Source organism: Balaenoptera musculus, chromosome 7 (genome assembly GCF_009873245.2).
Source record: "Balaenoptera musculus isolate JJ_BM4_2016_0621 chromosome 7, mBalMus1.pri.v3, whole genome shotgun sequence".
NCBI classification, from domain to species: Eukaryota; Metazoa; Chordata; class Mammalia; order Artiodactyla; family Balaenopteridae; genus Balaenoptera; species Balaenoptera musculus.
Window position 1 is genome coordinate 57024342 of NC_045791.1, and position 19348 is coordinate 57043689.

At 37.1% G+C, this 19348-nt stretch overlaps 1 protein-coding gene across 2 annotated transcripts in view; it reads left to right on the plus strand.

Annotated features, from left to right (window-relative positions):
- The first annotated feature begins 375 nt into the window (after nucleotides 1-375).
- MTX2 (metaxin 2) overlaps nucleotides 376-19348 on the plus strand; it is a 62792-nt gene continuing 43819 nt past the window's right edge. The window contains exon 1 of one of the 2 annotated variants that reach the window (XM_036858570.1): nucleotides 376-638. In XM_036858570.1, the coding sequence (XP_036714465.1) occupies nucleotides 599-638 (40 nt within the window). In that variant the 5' untranslated portion in view covers nucleotides 376-598. The remainder of the gene's footprint in view (nucleotides 639-19348) is intronic. The other variant, XM_036858569.1, reaches the window with a different exon arrangement.

Sequence of the window (19348 nt, forward strand, 5' to 3'; positions counted from 1 at the left end):
CTACAGGGATGTACTGTATCAATACAACACGGGGAATATAGCCAATATTTTGTAATAACTGTAAATGGAGTTTAACCTTTAAAACTTATATAAAAAAATAGAATTAAAAAATCACCAACCTATACAATCAAGAGCAAACAAATGCTTGTTGTTTGAAACGACTTTAAAAAAAAGTTACTTGCTTACAAAATCCTCGCTTAGAAAGGAAACTGAAAACCTCTGGGCTACCCCCGCCTGTCAGGTAGGCTGGAGTCCGGAATCAAACACCCTTCTCCCCTCTCCCTCCCCTCCCCCCCGCCCACCGGCGGCCCCCAGCGGCCGTGAGCCCGGAACAGCACGGCCGGGAGGAGTCAGAGGCGGGGCCGGCGGAAGTGCTCGCTCGCCGCTGTCAGCTGCGCCGGAAGTTCCTGGCCCGGCCTGGCGGTAACCTTGGGGTCTTCGCCGCCCGAGCAGCCACGGCCGCCGCGGGGGTGGGCTTTGCTAGTCCGAGCCTCAGCCGGGGCCAGGTCTGTTAGGTGCCAGGAACCGCCGGGTTGCGCAGGAGTTCGCTGAGGTTCCCGGGGAGTAGGAAGCGCGGGCGCAGGGCCTCCCAGCCGACATGTCTCTAGTGGCAGAAGCCTTCGTCTCGCAGATTGCAGGTAGCGTGCATGGCCGCGGACCCGGACGGAGGCGGGGACCGGCGTGGGGCAGTCGTGGGGAGCACTGTGGGCTTTTAGGACTGCAGGTTTCCTCCAGCCTTGCAGCATTAGACGCTGAACCCAGGCCTGGGGCTGGAGGTGGGCACTGACTACCAGCCGCATCTCATAGATGAGAAAACGGAGGGGGAGAAACTTGGCCAAGGTCACCCCGTAGGACTGGGAGTTCCATCTTCTTTTCTTGGGCACTGCTTTGTCCAGCTGCCCACTGGGTCTGGAGTTGTTGGGGTGCGTGGAGAACGCCGTGGGTTGGAATTAAGGTGGGGGCGTGGCCACAGGGGCAGGGCTTCCGAAGGCTTCAGTGATTAAGTATGGGGGCAGCCTCGGTGTGGGACCTGAAGTTTAAGGTGATTGTCACTAGTGAGTCGCCATTGTCATTTGAGTGGCCACCGAAGTGTCCTCTCCGAGCAGCACAGCATTACCATTTGCTAGGTCTCTAGGATTCATTGACACATTTTTAAGTCTACATGAATTTTTTGAAACACCTTTGACTTGACGGACTGAACATGGCTGATGTAAATAGATTTATAATGTATTTCTGTTATCGAGGTTCTTATTTACTGTAGTGAAAGAAATTAAATATTGTTGAGAAAGTGAGGAGACTATTGTAGGTTGATGGGTAATAGTTAACCTTTAAATGGAGTTAATCTTAAACATCCTAGCAGTATTTTCACGGTGAGTACGGTAAATATTCAGTCATGAGGATAAATAGGTACATTTACAATAAGGTAGTATTTTTGAAATGGAAAGTACTGAATGTGTTACAGAATTTGCCAAACTGTTTTTCATTGCATTTGTGTGAACATACACTTCTTTTTTCCTTTTTTCACTTAAAGACTGTTTTCTAAAAGAGAGGGAAGCTCCCACTAGATTGCAAGCTTCATGAAAGCTGGGATAATAGTTATTTTGTCTCTAGTATCTTTTTTTCTTTTTAAAATTTATTTATTTATTTTTGGCTGCCTTGGGTCTTCATTGCTGCGTGAGGGCTTCTCTCTAGTTGCGGTGAGCGGGGGCTACTCTTTGTAGCAGTGCGCAGGCTTCTCATTGCAGTGGCTTCTCTTGTTGCAGAGCACGGGCTCTAGGCATGTGAGCTTCAGTAGTTGTGGTACGCGGGCTCAGTAGTTGTGGCTCGTGGGCTCTAGAGCGCAGACTCAGTAGTTGTGGCGCACGGACTTCATTGCTCCACAGCATGTGGCATCTTCCCGGACCAGGGCTAGAACCCCTGTCCCCTGCATTGGCAGGTGGATTCTTAACCACTGCACCACCAGGGAAGTCCCTGTCTCTAGTATCTTGAGGACCTGTCAGTTGGTGCTCAGTAAATATTCGCGACCTGAATCAATGAATAATCTTGAGATTTCAAACAACGATTATTTCTATTTATACCATTTATGTTTTAAAAAAAGTTAGATCATTAATTTAATTTAGATTGCTGCTATGTTAAAATATTTCAGTGTATGCTGATATTGGTATACTGTATTCCCTAATGTGTGATTTCTTTTAAAGAAAAAATGATGAATATCTTTTAGTAAGCTTTTAATAAGTTTGGAACTTTGCTTCCATTAGTGAAATTTAAGAATTTCTAGGAATTTTATCAGTCTGCCATCTTAGCTATTTGGAGTGGTCACTCTAGGAGGAGGCGTTTATAGATGGATAATTCAATAAATGGTGTTGGAACAACTCCTAAGTCATAACATTTCAAGAATAAATTCCAGATGAATTAAAGATTTAAGTGTAAAATAAGAACAAAAACCAAATTGTAATAAAATAATTAGGAAAAAATATAGGAGATACAGCGTAGGAGGCCCAAGCAAGACACAGAATTCAGAGTTCATGGTAGAAGAAAATTACAGATTTTATTGCACGTAAATTTAAAAAGCTTTGTATGATAAGAGACATAAGTTTCTACAAATTAAGAAAAAGACAGTCCAACAGAATCAAAGATAAAGGACAGGAACAGGCAGTTCACAAAAGGGGAAATACAAATAGCAGTGAAGGTATGAAAAGATGCTCTCCACTAATTTCCACTCAGTTGGACCCTCAAAGTATTGGTGAGTCTGTAAGAAATCACTGTTTTTTGGGAACTTAACATAGCAATATTTATTTAAATGCTGTTAATTGACCCAGAAATTCTTCTTCATGGGATTTATCTGATAGAAATAGAAGGACCAGTATTTAAAGAAATATACAACAGTAATAATTGTAGTATTATTTTTAATAGCAAAATCCCAGCAATGTCCTAAGTTATGGCATGTCCACATTATTACAGATACTAAAAATGAAGAGGTATATCTGTTAAATGTATTGGCTTGAAAACTCTGATTATCTTAAGTAAAAAGTTATAGAATAGTGTTTGTGTGTATATGTATATAGTATGAACCCACTGTTGTTAAATAAATGAACCCTGTATAAACATGTATATGTAAGCAAAGAAAAATGTAGAAGAATATTCAATTAATTTTAACTAGTAATGTCAGGGTAATAAGGATAGGATGTTGGTGGAGTGAGAATATTTTACTTTTGAATTTAAATGGTTCTAATTTTAAAAATTTGAAAGATTATATTTTGGCAACAGCGAAAAAGGGTGGCTATACCAATAATTTATATGAAACCTTGTATTTGACTTGTAAGTGTGACTCAAATCCAACAACTAATCACAGCATTCTGCTTCTGACAGTAATATGGTTTTCTTGGAAGAGATCAACCTCAAGAGATTAGAGATATATATCTACATAGTCCCGTTATAACTTAATAAGTAAATGTGAATCTGTTTTTGTAGTTGAGAGCTCTATTTTTTAATGTATTTAACACTTTGCTTATTATTCTTTCTTTCAGTGGGCCAACAAACTGGTATTTCTTTTGGAAACATTTAACGGCATCTTACATCTATCTGTGATATTCATGAAGTGCCCTCCTTGAGAACCTCATTCATAAGGACATCTTTTTGAAAGCCTTCTCTGAACTCTCCCATTTAAATGAACCACTTCTGTCTCTTTACCACTAGTGTATCCCTCACCAAGTCCTCTCAGTTCTTACTCCTTATTATGACTCAGTAGCTATTCTCTCCATCTCCACTGCTATATTATTACCTTAGTTTAGGGCTTTGTTATTTCTTGCTTGGATTACTGTAGTAGTGTCTGAATAGGTTTTCCTGCTTTCAGTCTGGTCTCTTTCTAGTACAGCCTCTACACTGCAAAGCCTCAGTGGGTTTTTGTCTGTTTGTGTTGTTTTATTTTTATTTTCCTAAAATGCAGATTTAACTCCTCTTGTTGTAACACCTCATTGGTTCCCCACTGTCAGTAGAATGGAGTGAGGCATACAAGAGCCTCCGTGAGTTATTCCAAGTCTGTCTCTCCAGCCTCATCTCTCACACCCCTTTCCTTGAACTCTTGCCTTTCTAAACTATTAGTAAATAAATAAACTATTAGTAGTGTCCATCTTTGGCAAATGTTGCCTTTTCCCTGAACTGTCCACTTTGCTTGGATAACTCCTGTCTGTCCTTTAAGACTCTGAGCACATTTTAGCCTGTAACTCTACCTGACATTTTTTTCCTGTGTAATAAGAAAGGTTTATTGTTTTTTTTCTTTTTTTCTCATAATAAAAATGATACATTACTACTGTAGAAAATGAAAACAATCCAAAAGAATGCAAAGTAAAAATCACCTAAAATCATAAATTTAAAATCTCATCCTCATCATTAAAACTTTGGTGAACAAAGCTACCTCATTTACTCTCCCTACAAATAAAAAAAATGAACATAAATAATATATAATATTACTTTTTTGTAATCTGTTTTGTCATGTAGCATATCGACATCTCTTTCCATGTCTATGAATGGACTGACATATATATCATCATTGTTAAATGGTTGCATTAGTATTTCACGGTAATGAAGAAATCATAATTAGCTTATCTAATCTTATTATGATGGGTATTTGGGTGTTGTATTAGTTCGGCCTGAGAAGCAGAAGTGGTAGGGGCTCTGTCGCTAGTTCTAGCTCTGTCTACACATACACACACACACACACACACGCACGCACGCACGCACGCACGCACGCACGCACGCAGGCGCTCGGAACTGGCTTATGCTGTTGTTGTGGGGTTGGCCAAGCAAATGCTAAGTCCGAAGGCAGACAGCCCTGAAGGGGTTCCAGGAGGAGGAGGGAGCACGTGCCGAAGGTGCTGCTTGCAGAGCCTGAGCTCAGGGAGGACTTAGGTCCTCTGTTAGTAAGTTGGGCCCACCCAGGATAATCTCCCTTTTGATTAACACAAAGTCAGTTGATCCTGGACTTTAATTATATCAGCAAAATCCCTTCACAGCAACGCCTGGATTAGCATTTGAATAACTGGGAGGTGTTTGCTACAAATGGCTGTTGCCTCCCTTCTGTCTTCCCAACACCTGCTGGAGGATACCCCTTGTAGCTCACCCTAATAAACAGTAGAAAGGGTATTCTGGGAGATGTAGTTCAGTCTAGCCAGTTTAATGTACCTCAAAACCGTCACAGGTGTATATGACTTTGTAAACAGTGCTTGCAAATACATATGTGTGTATCTGAGTAGTTTCTTTGGATAAATTTCTTAAACTGGGAGAGAATTTTGAATTTTTCTTTTAACTCAGTGACATGGAAAGAAATGGTAACTTATGATTTTGAATTAATAGCTTGGATCTCTAGATAATGATATGCTAGATTAAGAACTTTAAAAAGAGGATGAAAATAGTCCTGGATATTGAGTGGTTTTCAAAATCTTTTGTAACAACCTGTGTATTTTAAATTTTCACTTGTTTTTTTAACTGGCAAAATTTTCCAATACATTAGTTGAGTTTCAGGTTAAAAAAAATTATTTTTTTCAGATAGTTGGGTAGGCACATATCCTGGGGAAGGATTGAGTATTCCCATTTGGGTTGTATGACCATATTTGGAGTAGTCACTGTAGCCAAAAGGACAGAGTACTGTGATGGACAGGCCTGACTCACTTGCCCATCTGTTTACCCGGAGTGACTCCAGCTTTTAGGGCTCCACAGTGCCGCCAGATACACGCAAAAAGCTAGAGAGGTGCTGAGCGCTAAACTGCAGGAATCTCCTACAGTGTTGATCACTTCCTTCACCTTGCTTTCTTCCTGTGGACTTGGAAGTGAGAGTCAGACCTGGGTTCTTATTCAGCTACTTGCTAAATGTGTGACCTTGGGCAAATTACTTGCCTTTTTAAGCCTCAGGTTTCTTATTTGCAAAGTGGTAAAGATAATTATAGATTATTTAAGGAATAGATGACAAAAGATAGAAAATGCTTGGCATTGTATCTGGCACATAGTAAGCACTCAGTAAGTGTTCATTAATATTATTTTTAGCTCATTTACCTATCAGTTTTTCTCTTTTACTGGACTTTGCTTCTGTCCTCCTGTGTGAAGATACAAGTTTGGTAAAGCTTTTAAAATTACTTATAAGTAGAATACATAATTTATTTCAATAATATAAAACATCTGTAAACAGTTATTACTTTTATTAAAATTACTCCTTTAATAAATTATTCTGAGATATTTGTTTCAAGATTATACCTTTGATAAGTTCCAGCCATATTTATCTTCATTATATAATTGAATCTTCAGTATAGGCCATAGGTATAAATACTCTGAGACTTTTTCAGTGTGATTTGTTTGTTAGCATTGCCAAAAGGTTTTAGCCTTAAAAACTTAGCTGCTAAGTATCTGGTTGATGATAAGAGTAAGCGTCCATTTTTGACCCACTGTGCTAAATGATATATTGATACATAGTTGCTAGTATTAACAATTTGATCATGTTAGGCATTTTTCTTGTTTTATGGATCAGGAAATTGAAACTCTGTTAGGTAATAGTGTATAACGGTTAGGAACAAGGCCATTGGAGTGAGACAGAACTGAATTCTAAGCTCAGTTCTGCTTTCTGTTTTATGATCTTGGGCAGAGCTTTCTAGGCCACAGTTTCCTTATTTGTGAAAAGGGGATAGTATATTTTATAATCTAAGCACCTAGGGTAGTACATGGTATGTTCAGTATGTGGTAGTTTGTTACTGCTTTTGTTTCCTAGGTGCCTTTGAGGATGTTACCTTTGTACTGTTATCCCTTTACCATTTTGGTCAGCAAAATATCCAAAGTGTCTTATTTTTATTAATTTCTATGCCATCATTTCTGAATGATCTTATTACTTCACTAATGTGTTGATATAGTTTAAGCATATTAGTTAATTTCATCATACTATGGTTATTAATCTTTTGAAATCAGGACAATATCTGTTCTGTTCTTTATTTAGAAGCTCTGTAAACTATGTAAAGGATGAAAAAGAAGACTTGGAATATTTCATTATCTCATTGTGGGCATGCAGGTGCTTAATTATTTAAATTTATTAATAATTTCATTCTCGCAGTTGCATTAATTTATGGTATGATCTAGGAAAGTAGTTTTACAGGTTCCATGGCACCCATATGTAAGCATTTTGAAAGTAAGTATAATCAATATAAGCATGTTTAAAAAATTTTGTTTTTATATCAATAATAAAGTGCTTTTTATTCCATCTTTCTTCCACATGAATACTGGGAAATTTGGACTTTGAAAGCATTTCAGAAGCGTCTTAGAGGCCCAAAGTGGAAACTGTGGGTTAAAAGTCCTTTGTAAAAAAGAAGTGATGCTATTGCTCACAAGATTTATTAATAGTGAAGAAAATGGTAGTCAAGGCTCTTACATCTGTATATCTAATATCTAATAATTGCAACAGATATTTGAAAAAATACAATGCGTTCAATTCTTTTGCTCTTGAAAATAAAGATATTTTGTTAGTTATTTGTAATCCACATTCTGAGGATTCTCCAGTATTGAGGAAGGCACTGAGGAATTATTGAGAAGTTATTGAAGTGGCCATTACATTTCAGAGAATCTTTTTTCATTTGTATTAGTTGTATGAATAGACTCATAACCATAGTGCTTATCACCTTGGCACATGAAAAGTTGATATTGAAGGGGCAGATGGAGAAGCAAAACAAAGACAAAATAGGTTATACTTCAGATTAGAGGCAAAATACAGTTTATTGACAGCAGTGTGACCTATTTTCTTTTATCATATGAATAGGTTGAAAACCAAATTTTTTTTTTTTTTTAAAGGTTGCTTTTTTTTTTTTTAATTTTTATTTATTTATTTATTTATTCATTCATTTATGGCTGTGTTGGGTCTTCGTTTCTGTGCGAGGGCTTTCTCTAGTTGCGGCAAGCGGGGGCCACTCTTCATCGCGGTGCGCGGGCCTCTCACTGTAGCGGCCTCTCTTGTTGCGGAGCACAGGCTCCAGACGCGCAGGCTCAGCAATTGTGGCTCACGGGCCTAGTTGCTCCGCGGCATGTGGGATCTTCCCAGACCAGGGCTCGAACCCGTGTCCCCTGCATTGGCAGGCAGATTCTCAACCACTGCGCCACCAGGGAAGCCCGAAAACCAAATTCTTAAAGGCAATGTTTATTTCCTTTTAGAAAACTTTAGTATGCTGTTAAGATCATTTGAAAGGCTTGTTTTTGATCGTATAATAGTCCATATTAAGCATAATGTGAGTTTTGATTTTCTTGTGTGCTTCATTAACATTTTGTACTCTGAAATTACATGATTTTTCATTTTTAACTTAAAAGATTTTGGTGATGTATGCCCCATAAAATTTGTCAGTCGTTCTTCTATGAAGACTTTTGAGTTATTAATGTTAGCTCAAGCCTTTCATATATGAGTGAAAATTGAAAGAAAACATCAAACTTCTTAACATTTTTCAAACATTTTTGATATTTCTTGATAAGCAGTTTTCAGATGGGCTGAAGATGTCAAATGAAGATGAGATATTAAATTCAGGCTTCTCATTCTTTGTTCAAAGACAGAAGTTATAATATTCAGCAAATCCAGCTACAGACATTTATGTGTAGAAGTTTCTGCCTTGCCAGTAAGAGAAATGCACGTTTTAATTTTTTATTGCTTTGTAAATGATCCTGTGCTCTATTCTTGAACACTTTTCTTATTTTTGTACGCTCTATAAATGAATCATGGTTTTGAACTTTCCTACATCAGTAATAAAAATGAAATTTGATTGGTTAGTAATAAAGAAGATTCTTTTCATAAAAACAGTCATTTTGTCATGGCAATTCCCATTAACTGTAACTGCATTAGCAAAATAGAAACCATAAAAAGCATTTCATTATGCTTGTACACTTAGCTATGTTTTTGTACTGATTATATATTTTTATCTCTAAGAACTTTTATAAACCAGAGAAGTTTCTTCATGGCTTAACCTGAGATGTTATCATTCCTAATTTGGTTAGATGGTTTTATTTCCAGACTTATAGCAATTTTTTGCTGTCAGATATCTTTTAGGCTTTAGATAGCAAAAGACCTGCTTGTATTTTCCACAGAATATATTTTTAGGTTGCGTATCTGATTTGCATTAGGTGCTCTGCTAAGTGGTGGGGTACAAAAATGAGTAACAGTTGTTGCGTTTGGTGAACTTACATTCTTGTGTTGGACAGATCCATTGAAACAAAGTGGTGTATCCTGTAATACAAATGCTAATTTACTGAGCCTTTTACCTCCCTTCTCTCAAACTGAATTAGGGGTGTTAGATATTTAGTGAACATCTCAACTCCTCTCCCTGCCCCTCACCTTCTGTCTAGCGCACCTGTGATTATTTTTTTTTACCCAGTTCATATTTCGTCTCCTCTCGTGAATTCTTTCCTGTCTTCCTCAAGCAGATTGTCATTTCTTCAAGAGGATTCCTATAGTGCTTTATACATCCCTCTGGTCTGATGCTTATATTAATAATTGTTACTGAGTACATTCTGTGAGCTTAGAGACTGTATATGGCATTTACATAGTTTATCTAATTTTATTCTTCCAAGAACCTTACAAGGTAGATGATATTTCCCCTTTTTACAGATGAAGTAAATGAGGCAAGAAGAGGTTATGCAACTTGGCTAAGGTCACTTAGGCAATAAGTTGTAGAGTTGGGAGGGGAACCCAGGCATGTCTCACTTCAGGACCTATGTTTTTTCCCTACACCACCTGTATTCATTTATTGTATTGTAAATGGTTATGTGTATCTCAGTCACCTCCTCTCACTCCCTCTGCTCTGTGCCCCCCACCCGCTCAACAAAATTAGATCTTAGAGAGCAATGGCAGTTTTATATTCATCTTTGTCTATCTATCATAGTCCCTTTTCCAAGTTTAATAACCTATGGTTGTTTAGTTAAATGCTTTAATATATATTTTTTCTGCCTCTCTGAGGATTTTCTATCCCTGTGCTTCTGTTCATGAAGGGATTCTGTGATGGTTAGTCTATGTTATCTTATTTCTTGTTTGTTTTTTCTTGTTGTTTTTTGTTGTTGTTCTTGGGGAATCTGGCAATTCTGCCAAGATTTCTGCAGGTATAACAACAGATCAAATCCTCTGTAAGGAGTCATTTGTTTCACGGCTAGCTGAGAGGAGTAAGGGAGGAGGAATAGAGAGTTCTTTGGTTACCTAGCTTGATATGAGAGAGTGAGTATATGTCACGTACTAGAAAAGGGCAGATCCTTAAAATAATAGGTACTGTTGTTACAGTGATTGTAATTGGTTTAGAGTAGTGGGGAGGATTGTTTCTTAGTTGGAGGGACATTTATTTTCCGTTTTCTAGGATTAGATTTAGAGAACCATTAAATCTTGAAGGTTAACACTGTTAACAATGTTGAGGTCTGATACTTGTGTGGGACTGTTTGTCTTCTCTCTGTTTTTTGGCCAGATACTGCACTTTTAATCTTAACCAGCTGTTTTTGCATAGTTCTGCTATTGATCTCATATTCATCTCTATTTCTGAGAAAAGTTCAGACACGGTGTCAGTGTTTCCTCTTTTATGAATTACAGATTACCATTTTTAAAAAGAGAATTCAAATTTTGAGTCCTAGCTACAAGGTTCATATCTATTCATAGTCACCTGGAGTTGGCCTGCTGTTTATTGGAAATTAATGAAAAATGGTGGATCTTTTTTATAATGGGGCGAAGTCTAAACATAACCATTTGAGAGGATGACACATGAATCCTTACTAAGAATGGAAGGTTTTCAGTTTAACTTGTATTCATTTTAGCCTGAGTTATTGGCTTGCTGATGCTGTGAATTTGTTTTCTTCACCCTTGTTAACCTCCAGAAGTTTGTCAGTTTTATGAAATTGATCCTTGAATACCATTTTGAAATTGATCTCTAGTGTCACATAGATAGGTTCAGATGGCTCACGTTCAAGTCTCATAACTACTAACTTAATTTTACTTTCCTTATTGATTACATCTAATGGAAAAACTATCATTTAACCACTTTTTGGTTCCAAAGCAAGTGCAGCCTCAGTTCATTAGTCTTAAAATTGCAACTTGTTACTAAAGCATGTTTTAAGACATGGCTTTAAGCCATATCCACAAATACTTAAGTAGAATAAGATGGGTAAAAATCTTCTTGAATAAAATTAATCTACATAGATCCTTACTGCCACATTCTGTGAGGCAAATGAATGAAAGGGGTGAAAAGAACTTAAATTTTATTTCAAGTGTACTCCATGTCCTTTGGACAGTTCTTTTTTTTTCTTTTTTTTTCTTTTTTTTGGATGGTGGTCGCAGACCATCTGCATCAGATTTACTGGGAGTGTGTGTGGCAAGTTTGGATTCTTGGCCCTCGTTTCTACAGTATCAGAATCTCTGAGTTTAGGGTTTGGTGGAAATATGCAATTTTACAAAGTTCCTTAGGGGATTCGTATACATTAATGGTTGAGAACCATTGTTGTAGGGTGATTGTAATTTCTTTAATTATAATTAATTAATTATTATAATTATTACCTAAGAACGTTTATTTGTGGGCTTTGTAAGAGGTTAGCTAATACAGTTCTGTGTTCATTGAATCTGGAGCCAGACTACCTGGGTTCAAACCCTGGCTCGTGTCACTTATTAGTCACTGTGACTTTGGCAAATTACTTATGGTTGTACCTTAATTTTCTTACTGTAAAATAGGGATAATAATAGTAGTGTCTACCTCATCAAGTTGTTGTGAGGTAGTTACTATGTCAAGCACTTAAGTACACAATAAATGCAATAAGTCTTAAAATCTATTTCAGCTTTACTGAGGTATAATTTATATACCAGTTTTAAGTGTACAATTAATTTTTAAAATATATTTACAGAGTTGTGATTATTACCACAATCCAGTTGTAGAAGAAACATTTTCATCACCCGCAAAAGAAATTTCTTGCCTGTTTACAGTCATTCCCATTCCCATCCCAGCCTGAGTCAACCACTAACCTACTTTCTGTTTCTGTAGATTTGCCTATTCTGAACATTTCATATAAATGGGATCATACAATGTGTTTTCTTTAGTGACTGGCTTTTTTCACTGGGAATAATGCTTTTGAAGTTCATCTATGTTGTAACAGGTATTAATGCTTGGCTCTTTTTTTATTGCCAAATAGTATTCTATGGTATGGATATACCACATTTAGTTTATCGACTCATCAGTTGATGGTCATTTAGGTTGTTTCCACCTTTTGATTACTGTGAATAACACTGCTGTGAACATTCTTGTACAAATCTTTGTGTGGATATGTTTTTCCATTTCTCCTGGGTGAATACCTAGGAGTGGAATTGCTGAGTCATAATGGCAATTCTGTGTTTAACATTTTGAGAAACCTCCAAACTTTTTATATTCCCACCAGCAATGTGTGAGAGTTCCAAATGCTCTACATCCTCTAAACATTTGTTATTGTCTGTCTTGTTGATTAAAGCCATTCTAGTGGGTGTGAGGTGGTGGCATCTCATTGTGGTTTTGATTTGCATTTCTCTAATGACTCATGATATTGAGTATCTTTTCATGTGCTTGTTTGGCCATTCATGTATCTCCTTTGGAGGAATATCTATTCATATCCTATGCCCATTGAAAGGACTGAGTTATTTGTCATCTTTGTGATTGAGTTGTAAGTTTTTTGTATATTCTAGATAATAGCTGTAAGGGTCTTAAGGGACTCTTAACTGCTGTCACCATCCACCCCCACCCCCCCACCATTATCATCTGCCTCAGTAGCAGTCTAGGTAGTTTTTGACCAGAAAGAGGTAGATTCTCATTATTCTCTAGTTTCATTTGGGCACCAGCTTTGGTTGCAAGAGAGAAGTTCTGCCCTTTACAAGTTTTCCTGAATTTTCAATCTGTTTTGCTTTCCTTCTTCTGCCTCCTGAATGGCAGGATATTAGAACCCATTTGCCTTGGATATTAATTCTAATGTATCATTCATTCATGTGCCCTCACTTTGAATCATTTTAGTCCTTTGTTTACCACTTTGTTACAAATGAATAGGTGGTTGGAGATATTGATGAGGGATTTGTGGGGCTGATTTGTCTGCCATGGGCTCAGTAAATTGGCATTCATTTGGCATTCTGGAGATTGTGCACTGTTTTATGTAATTTTTTTCTTAGTTCTGTGTAACATGTAGTCAGAATTAAGCCTTGTTATGGGTGTATCAGATAATCTTTATTGTTATTTTCAGATAGGCTCCAGTATTCGTCAGAGTTTTAAACTTGGAACATTATAAAGATAACAGATAGGGAGATGGGCCATATGGTACCACTAAAGTCTAAGTGCCTTAAAGGCAGTTACTTGATTTTCTTTATAATTTTATCCCTAGTGCTTAGAGTGGTGCCTGACACATTATATTCACGGTGTGTGTGTGTGTATGTGTATATATATATGTGTGTGTGTGTGTATGTGTATATATGTGTGTGTGTGTGTGTTCTGTGAATATTTATTGAATGACTGATAAAACGGATTTGTAGAATGTGGCTTAATTTACTTTCTAAAATGAGAGCTACGTACAGTTTACTACACATACTTACATGCAACAAGCAATAAAGAATATGCAGTGGATTCTGATGTCAATCAACAAGTTTTTAAGGACTGATGATAACTTGTAGCCAAGGGAATGGTTCTAGTGTGAATCTTCTTCCAAAGTTTGGCAATCCCTTTGTATTTTTGTCTTACACTTCTCTAGTCTGTCTTAGAATGTCTGCTCCTTGCTTCAGGACCCTTATTTCAATCTAAGGTATTCTTTAATCTTTCTATCTGCCCTTCCTTGCAGTATATTTTTTAAGTGGCTCCTATGAAAGATAGGATGCACTGAATGTTTGTGTCCCCCTCCAAATTTTTGCATTGAAACCCTAATCCCAAGGTGATGGTATTAGAAGGTGGGGACCGTTGGGAGGTTATTAGGTAATGAGGGCAGAACCCTCATGATTGGAATTAGTGCCAAGAGATCCCAGAGAGCTCCCTAGCCCCTTCCACCATGTGAGGACCCAGCAAGAAGTCTGCAGTCAGTGACCTGGAAGAGGTCTCCTACCAGAACCCAACCATGCTGGCACCCTGATGTTGGACTTTGAGCTTCCAGAACTGTGAGAAACAAATTTCTGTTGTTTATAAGCCACCCAATCTGTGGTATTTTGTTATAGTAGCCCAAGTGGACTAAGACAGAGAGTGGCCTTACCACTGTGTTACAAAATACTACCTGTCAGTATTTTAAGTATTGGAACTATTTTAAGTTTATGGAAATGACAGCATGGCACTACACCTCTCCATTCTCTAACATGAGCCACTTTCTTTAAAGTATTTAAAAATTGAAGTATAGTTGATGTACAATATTGTATAAGTTATAAGTGTACAATATAGTGATTCACATTTTTTAAAGGTTATATTCCATTTATAGTTATTATAAAATATTGGGTATATTCCCTGGGTTGTACGATACATGAGCCACTTTCTGACATGAACATTGATCTCCAGCTGTTGAGGTGATGGGAGAATGTTTTTTTGTTATTTTTTAATAAATTTATTTATTTATTTTTGGCTGCATTGGGTCTTCGTTGCTGTGCGCGATGTTTCTCTAGTTGCAGCGAGCGGGGGCTACTCTTCGATGCGTTGCTCAGGCTTCTCTCTGCGTTGGCTTCTCTTTGTTGCAGAGCACGGACTTTAGGCGCGTGGGCTTCAGTAGTTGTGTCACGTGGGCTCAGTTGTTGTGGCTCGCAGGCTCAGTAGTTGTGGAGCATGGGCTTAGTTGCTCCGTGGCATGTGGGATCTTCCCGGACCAGGGCTCGAACCCATGTTCCCTGCATTGGCAGGTGGATTCTTAATCACTGTGCCACCAGGGAAGTCTGAGAATGATTTTAAACTCTTATTGTGTGAAGAGTCACGTCCTGCTTACACATCCTATGTAGTATCATTAAACATCCCCTATGAGACAGTACCTCAAGGATATCACTATTTAATCATTTCATGATCAGTATTATCTGGGATATAGTGTTATCTTTGAATTGTACTATAGTTTGCAGGCTGAATTGTTGAATCTAATACATAGCTCTTAAAATTCTAGCTTTGATGAAGTCACATGTCATCATATTTTAACTCTAAACATCTTAAAAATTTATTTTAAATGAAGGCTTCATTTAACAACTTGACAGGTTTTGAACTTAGTGTCTATGTTGATATCACTGAGATCATCAGTATAGTATTTATGTCAAACAGTAAATTATTTCCTTCTTTTCTCTGTGTGTCTTGCAGTAACTTGTCCATGTTTAAGAGCTGTCAAATATTCTTTGAGCATTTTGTTTTATTAGTCGTATTTGCATTTACACCTTTGGCAGAACGACATCCAAATTTGGAGATAGGTTACATGCGTTTCTTATTCCTTTAGACTGTCTAAATAGTCTTTGGAAGTGGAAGAGATGACATCTATGAGCTTTTGGAATCTAGTTGCCTAAGGATAAACTGGGTTTGACTTCATTAGTGCACAAATGATAGGTTTGTGTACAGTTATTACAGCATTAATCAATTTGATGGATTGGAAATATGACAGTACTGAAGCAGCATGTAACATTAGTGCCTATTATCCTACAAATTATGTCTTCACCTACATTCATATGCCAGAGGAGTCATGTTGTACATTAAGAATGAAGAATTAAAAAGAAAACCCCAACAACAGAGGGCATCTCTTTTTATGGCCCTTCTCTTGTCTTTTTAGATTAGATCATCAAGAGATGGACTTTAGAATTAGACTTGTTTATTAGGGCATAGCACTTTCATACTGTGAAATACCCTGAATTGAATGGAATAGATAGATCATTTGCCACCAGAATGACTTATCACCCAACTTGATACTATAGAGAATACTGCAGGTAAAATGGAGTCTTTAAGAAACCTAGATATGTGAATTTGTTGGCCAGTAGTCATTTCTCTAAAAATTGTAATGGATTTGTAGTAAAGAATATTGATGTTTTTGTTATATTGGTTGATAAAGCTTGAAAATAATAGGTACCTTAAAGATAATTAAATGAGAATCAAGTATGTATTTTGGGGGGCTATGGGTTTTGCTTTATCATGTGTGTATTTCTAGCACAAATTTATTTATTTATGCATTGTTTATTTTATATTAGGACTTTCAAAAGTCCAAAAGTATGTATTCTCTCTTTTTCTTAGCTTTATTCTCCTCCAACATAAATACTTATGGGAGGTAGAAAATAACTTTGAAAAATTTAAAAACATTCCTTTGCATAAAAAAAGCTATCACTAAAGGCTGAGACTTTAAGAGGAATCACCTTTGCTCCTGGTAAAAGAGACACTAGTGTGAAATACTCAGGGCAGTTTTACCTGGGCAAAATTGGAAAGAAAGTAAAGGATAAAGGGGTTAAAAGACCTTTAATAATGTTATTTGGATAGAAAGTTATGCGGTGTTCTGATATTTGCTTTATTTCTAGATGTTTTTTATTTATACCTGTAAAATAGGAATATATTTCTTCTTTATAAAAATGATAAACACTTTCATGGACCTTTTGCTAGGGAATAAGAAGTCATTCTAATTTTCAAGAATGAATTAATGTAGGTCACTAAGAGTATCTTGGAGTAAGTTATTGCTTTGGTATGAAAATGATATAGTAGTTTCTGATTGTGAAAGAATTAATTTCTGAAAGGTGGGTAGTTTTACTTTGGAACTCTTGTGATAAAGATTAGTTTTAAATGATACTTAGATCAAAAAAATTTAAATATTGCTTAATTTGAATTTCATATTTTGGCATGTATTGTACATATTATTATAAATGCCATATTCAAGTTTGGAGCAATTGAGAAGCCTAGTCTTTAATAAATAATCTCAGGACCATAGCAATTTTCACATTCTAGGAACTTACTGCCTACAAATGGAGATAAGGTATTGACATAATAATAGAATAGAAAAGAAAGCAATATATGATATAAGACAAGTACAAACTGCTATGAGCAGTATAGATAAAGGAGAAATTAGATTTGTTTAGTTACAAAAGCCTTCTTGATAGAGGTAGCATTTTAAGCTTGGTCTTGAAAAAGGTGTAGGATTTGGGTATGTGGTGGGGAAGGAATATTCTGGACAGAGGGGAACAATTTGAGCAAAGTCACTAAGGTGAGGAAGTATGAAGTATATGGGGGAAATTTTAAGTACTCTGGTAGGATACAAGGGTCCTATTATTAGGTAGATGGGTAGGCAGGTATTCCCCCCCCCCCCCAGTTAATTTGTGTGTGTTCTTTCCAAGCTTTTTTCGTGTTCAAAAAAGGTGATTTCACTAGAATAGAGGAGGACTCTTTTTTGTTCAAGGGTACGTGAATGGCTGGGTTCCCTGCTGAAACTTCAAATAAGTAGTTATTTAATTAGAACAGTGTTTTCCAAGGTGGGGCGAGGTATATATACACCCTGTTTAATGCAGGACAATCCTTTGAAGTACAGGAAGAAAATATTGGAACTTAGGTTTCAATTTATTTTTTAACTGTTTTCTTTTTTAGTGTATGTTTTATAATGTGCATGATTTATTAGCTTAGGAATACCAGCCATATGATTTCCAAATCTATTTGGGTCTGCATACTCAAGTATTTTATTGATGGGGACATGAGATTTTAAAAAGTGATAATCCCTATGTTAGAGTTAAAGAATATGGAAAGGGGAATAGTGAGATGACTTGTCAGATGGTTGAGGGCCTTGTGTTGGTCTTAGGAGCATTCTAACAGTAATATCCAGTGAAAATTGTATATTTGGTATAAAACATAGAAACAGATTTCCAGTTTTAGGGTCAGTGCATAGGTAAGTTTACAGGATTAGATTCTGCCAACTATTTTAGGCAGCTGTTTAATATTTTTATAGTTGTGTTATTGGTTGTAGTATTGGAGTTCTCTGGGTAAAAGTTTCCCTTTTTTGGCCAGGTTGTGTAGTTTTCTTATCTTCCTTGCTTCATTCTTAGCCTAAACAGTACAGAATCATAATAATGATAGTAGTAATAGTAAACACAAACATTTATTCAACCAGCATTTACTGATTGCCTGTTTGGTGCTAGGTTCTAGGAATGAAGTGGTAAGCAAAAATCAGACATGAACACTGGATTCATGTGCTTATTTTCTAGTGGGGGAGATAAACAAATAGTCCTCAAATCCCTGTAAAAATGTTGACTTTGATAAGTGGTACAAAGAAGTGTGCATCTTATTCAAGCTTGAAAAAGAGACGGTTTGAACTATTCCAGAGGTCACCGAAGTCTTCCCTGAGGACAGGACCAGCTACATAGTTTGTAGGGCCCAGTGTGAAATGAAAATATGAGGCCCCTGTTTAAAAGAACAGGGGCCTCAAGACTGGTGCAGCAGAACCTAAAATCACCCGTGGAGCCCTTCTACGTACGGGCCCTGTGCAGCTGTTCAGGTTGTAAGTCCATGAAGCTGGCCCAACCTGAGGAAGTGATGTTTTTGCTGAGATGTAAGGACACGATAGGAGGGGAGGATAGCTCCAGGGTAGAGGAAACAGCTTAAATGAATCTCTGGGGCCAGAAGGAACGTGATGCATTCAGAAACTGGGTGAAGGCCATTGTGGCTGGTGTATAGAGTGGGTGGAGAGGAATGATGAGGCCAGAGAGGGAGAGAGGGTGATGTGTAAGGCCAAGTCGATCTTTATTCCAAGAGCCACACAAACTATTGATGTGTATGAAGCATAAAAATTACTTTTAATATGCAAATAATACCAGTAGTTGGCACCTTGACAGTGTTGGACAACGTTGTCTCTCAATCCTCATTTTCTATCAGTCTCCTTTTCAGAAACGTTTAGTCTCACCTTCTATATTTATTCTAAGGCTGGCCCTTCCCTAAGGCAGGTTTAAAAAGGCTCTTCACATCAGGGAGAGATTTTGGTGGTAGAAATTGAAAATAGGATAGGTGAGTCATGAAATTTTATTCACTATTGAATTAGTCTGTGGTCTAAAACATTTTAGGTTGACTAAAGTAAAACTAGTAAGAGATGAAAATGTTTTATTATTTATTTTTAAAGATTTTTCTTTTTAAATGCTGCAGATTTTTAAGGTCTGTTGTGAGTACTATAATTTTGAATTCTTAATCTCCCTCTCTTTTACACATGATCAGGGACAAGGGTGGATATTAACTTCCCTAACCTTGGGAAAGAGGAGTGGGGAAGAAATTGTATTTTTGGACTTTGTCTTTCACATAATAGGCATTCTCAATGAAGAGGCTTTAATTAATATTACCCAAACCAAGAAGTAGGCTTTGTACTTTGTTACGTGTGGATAATGTTCATGATTCATGGACTTACTTATGAAAGCTCA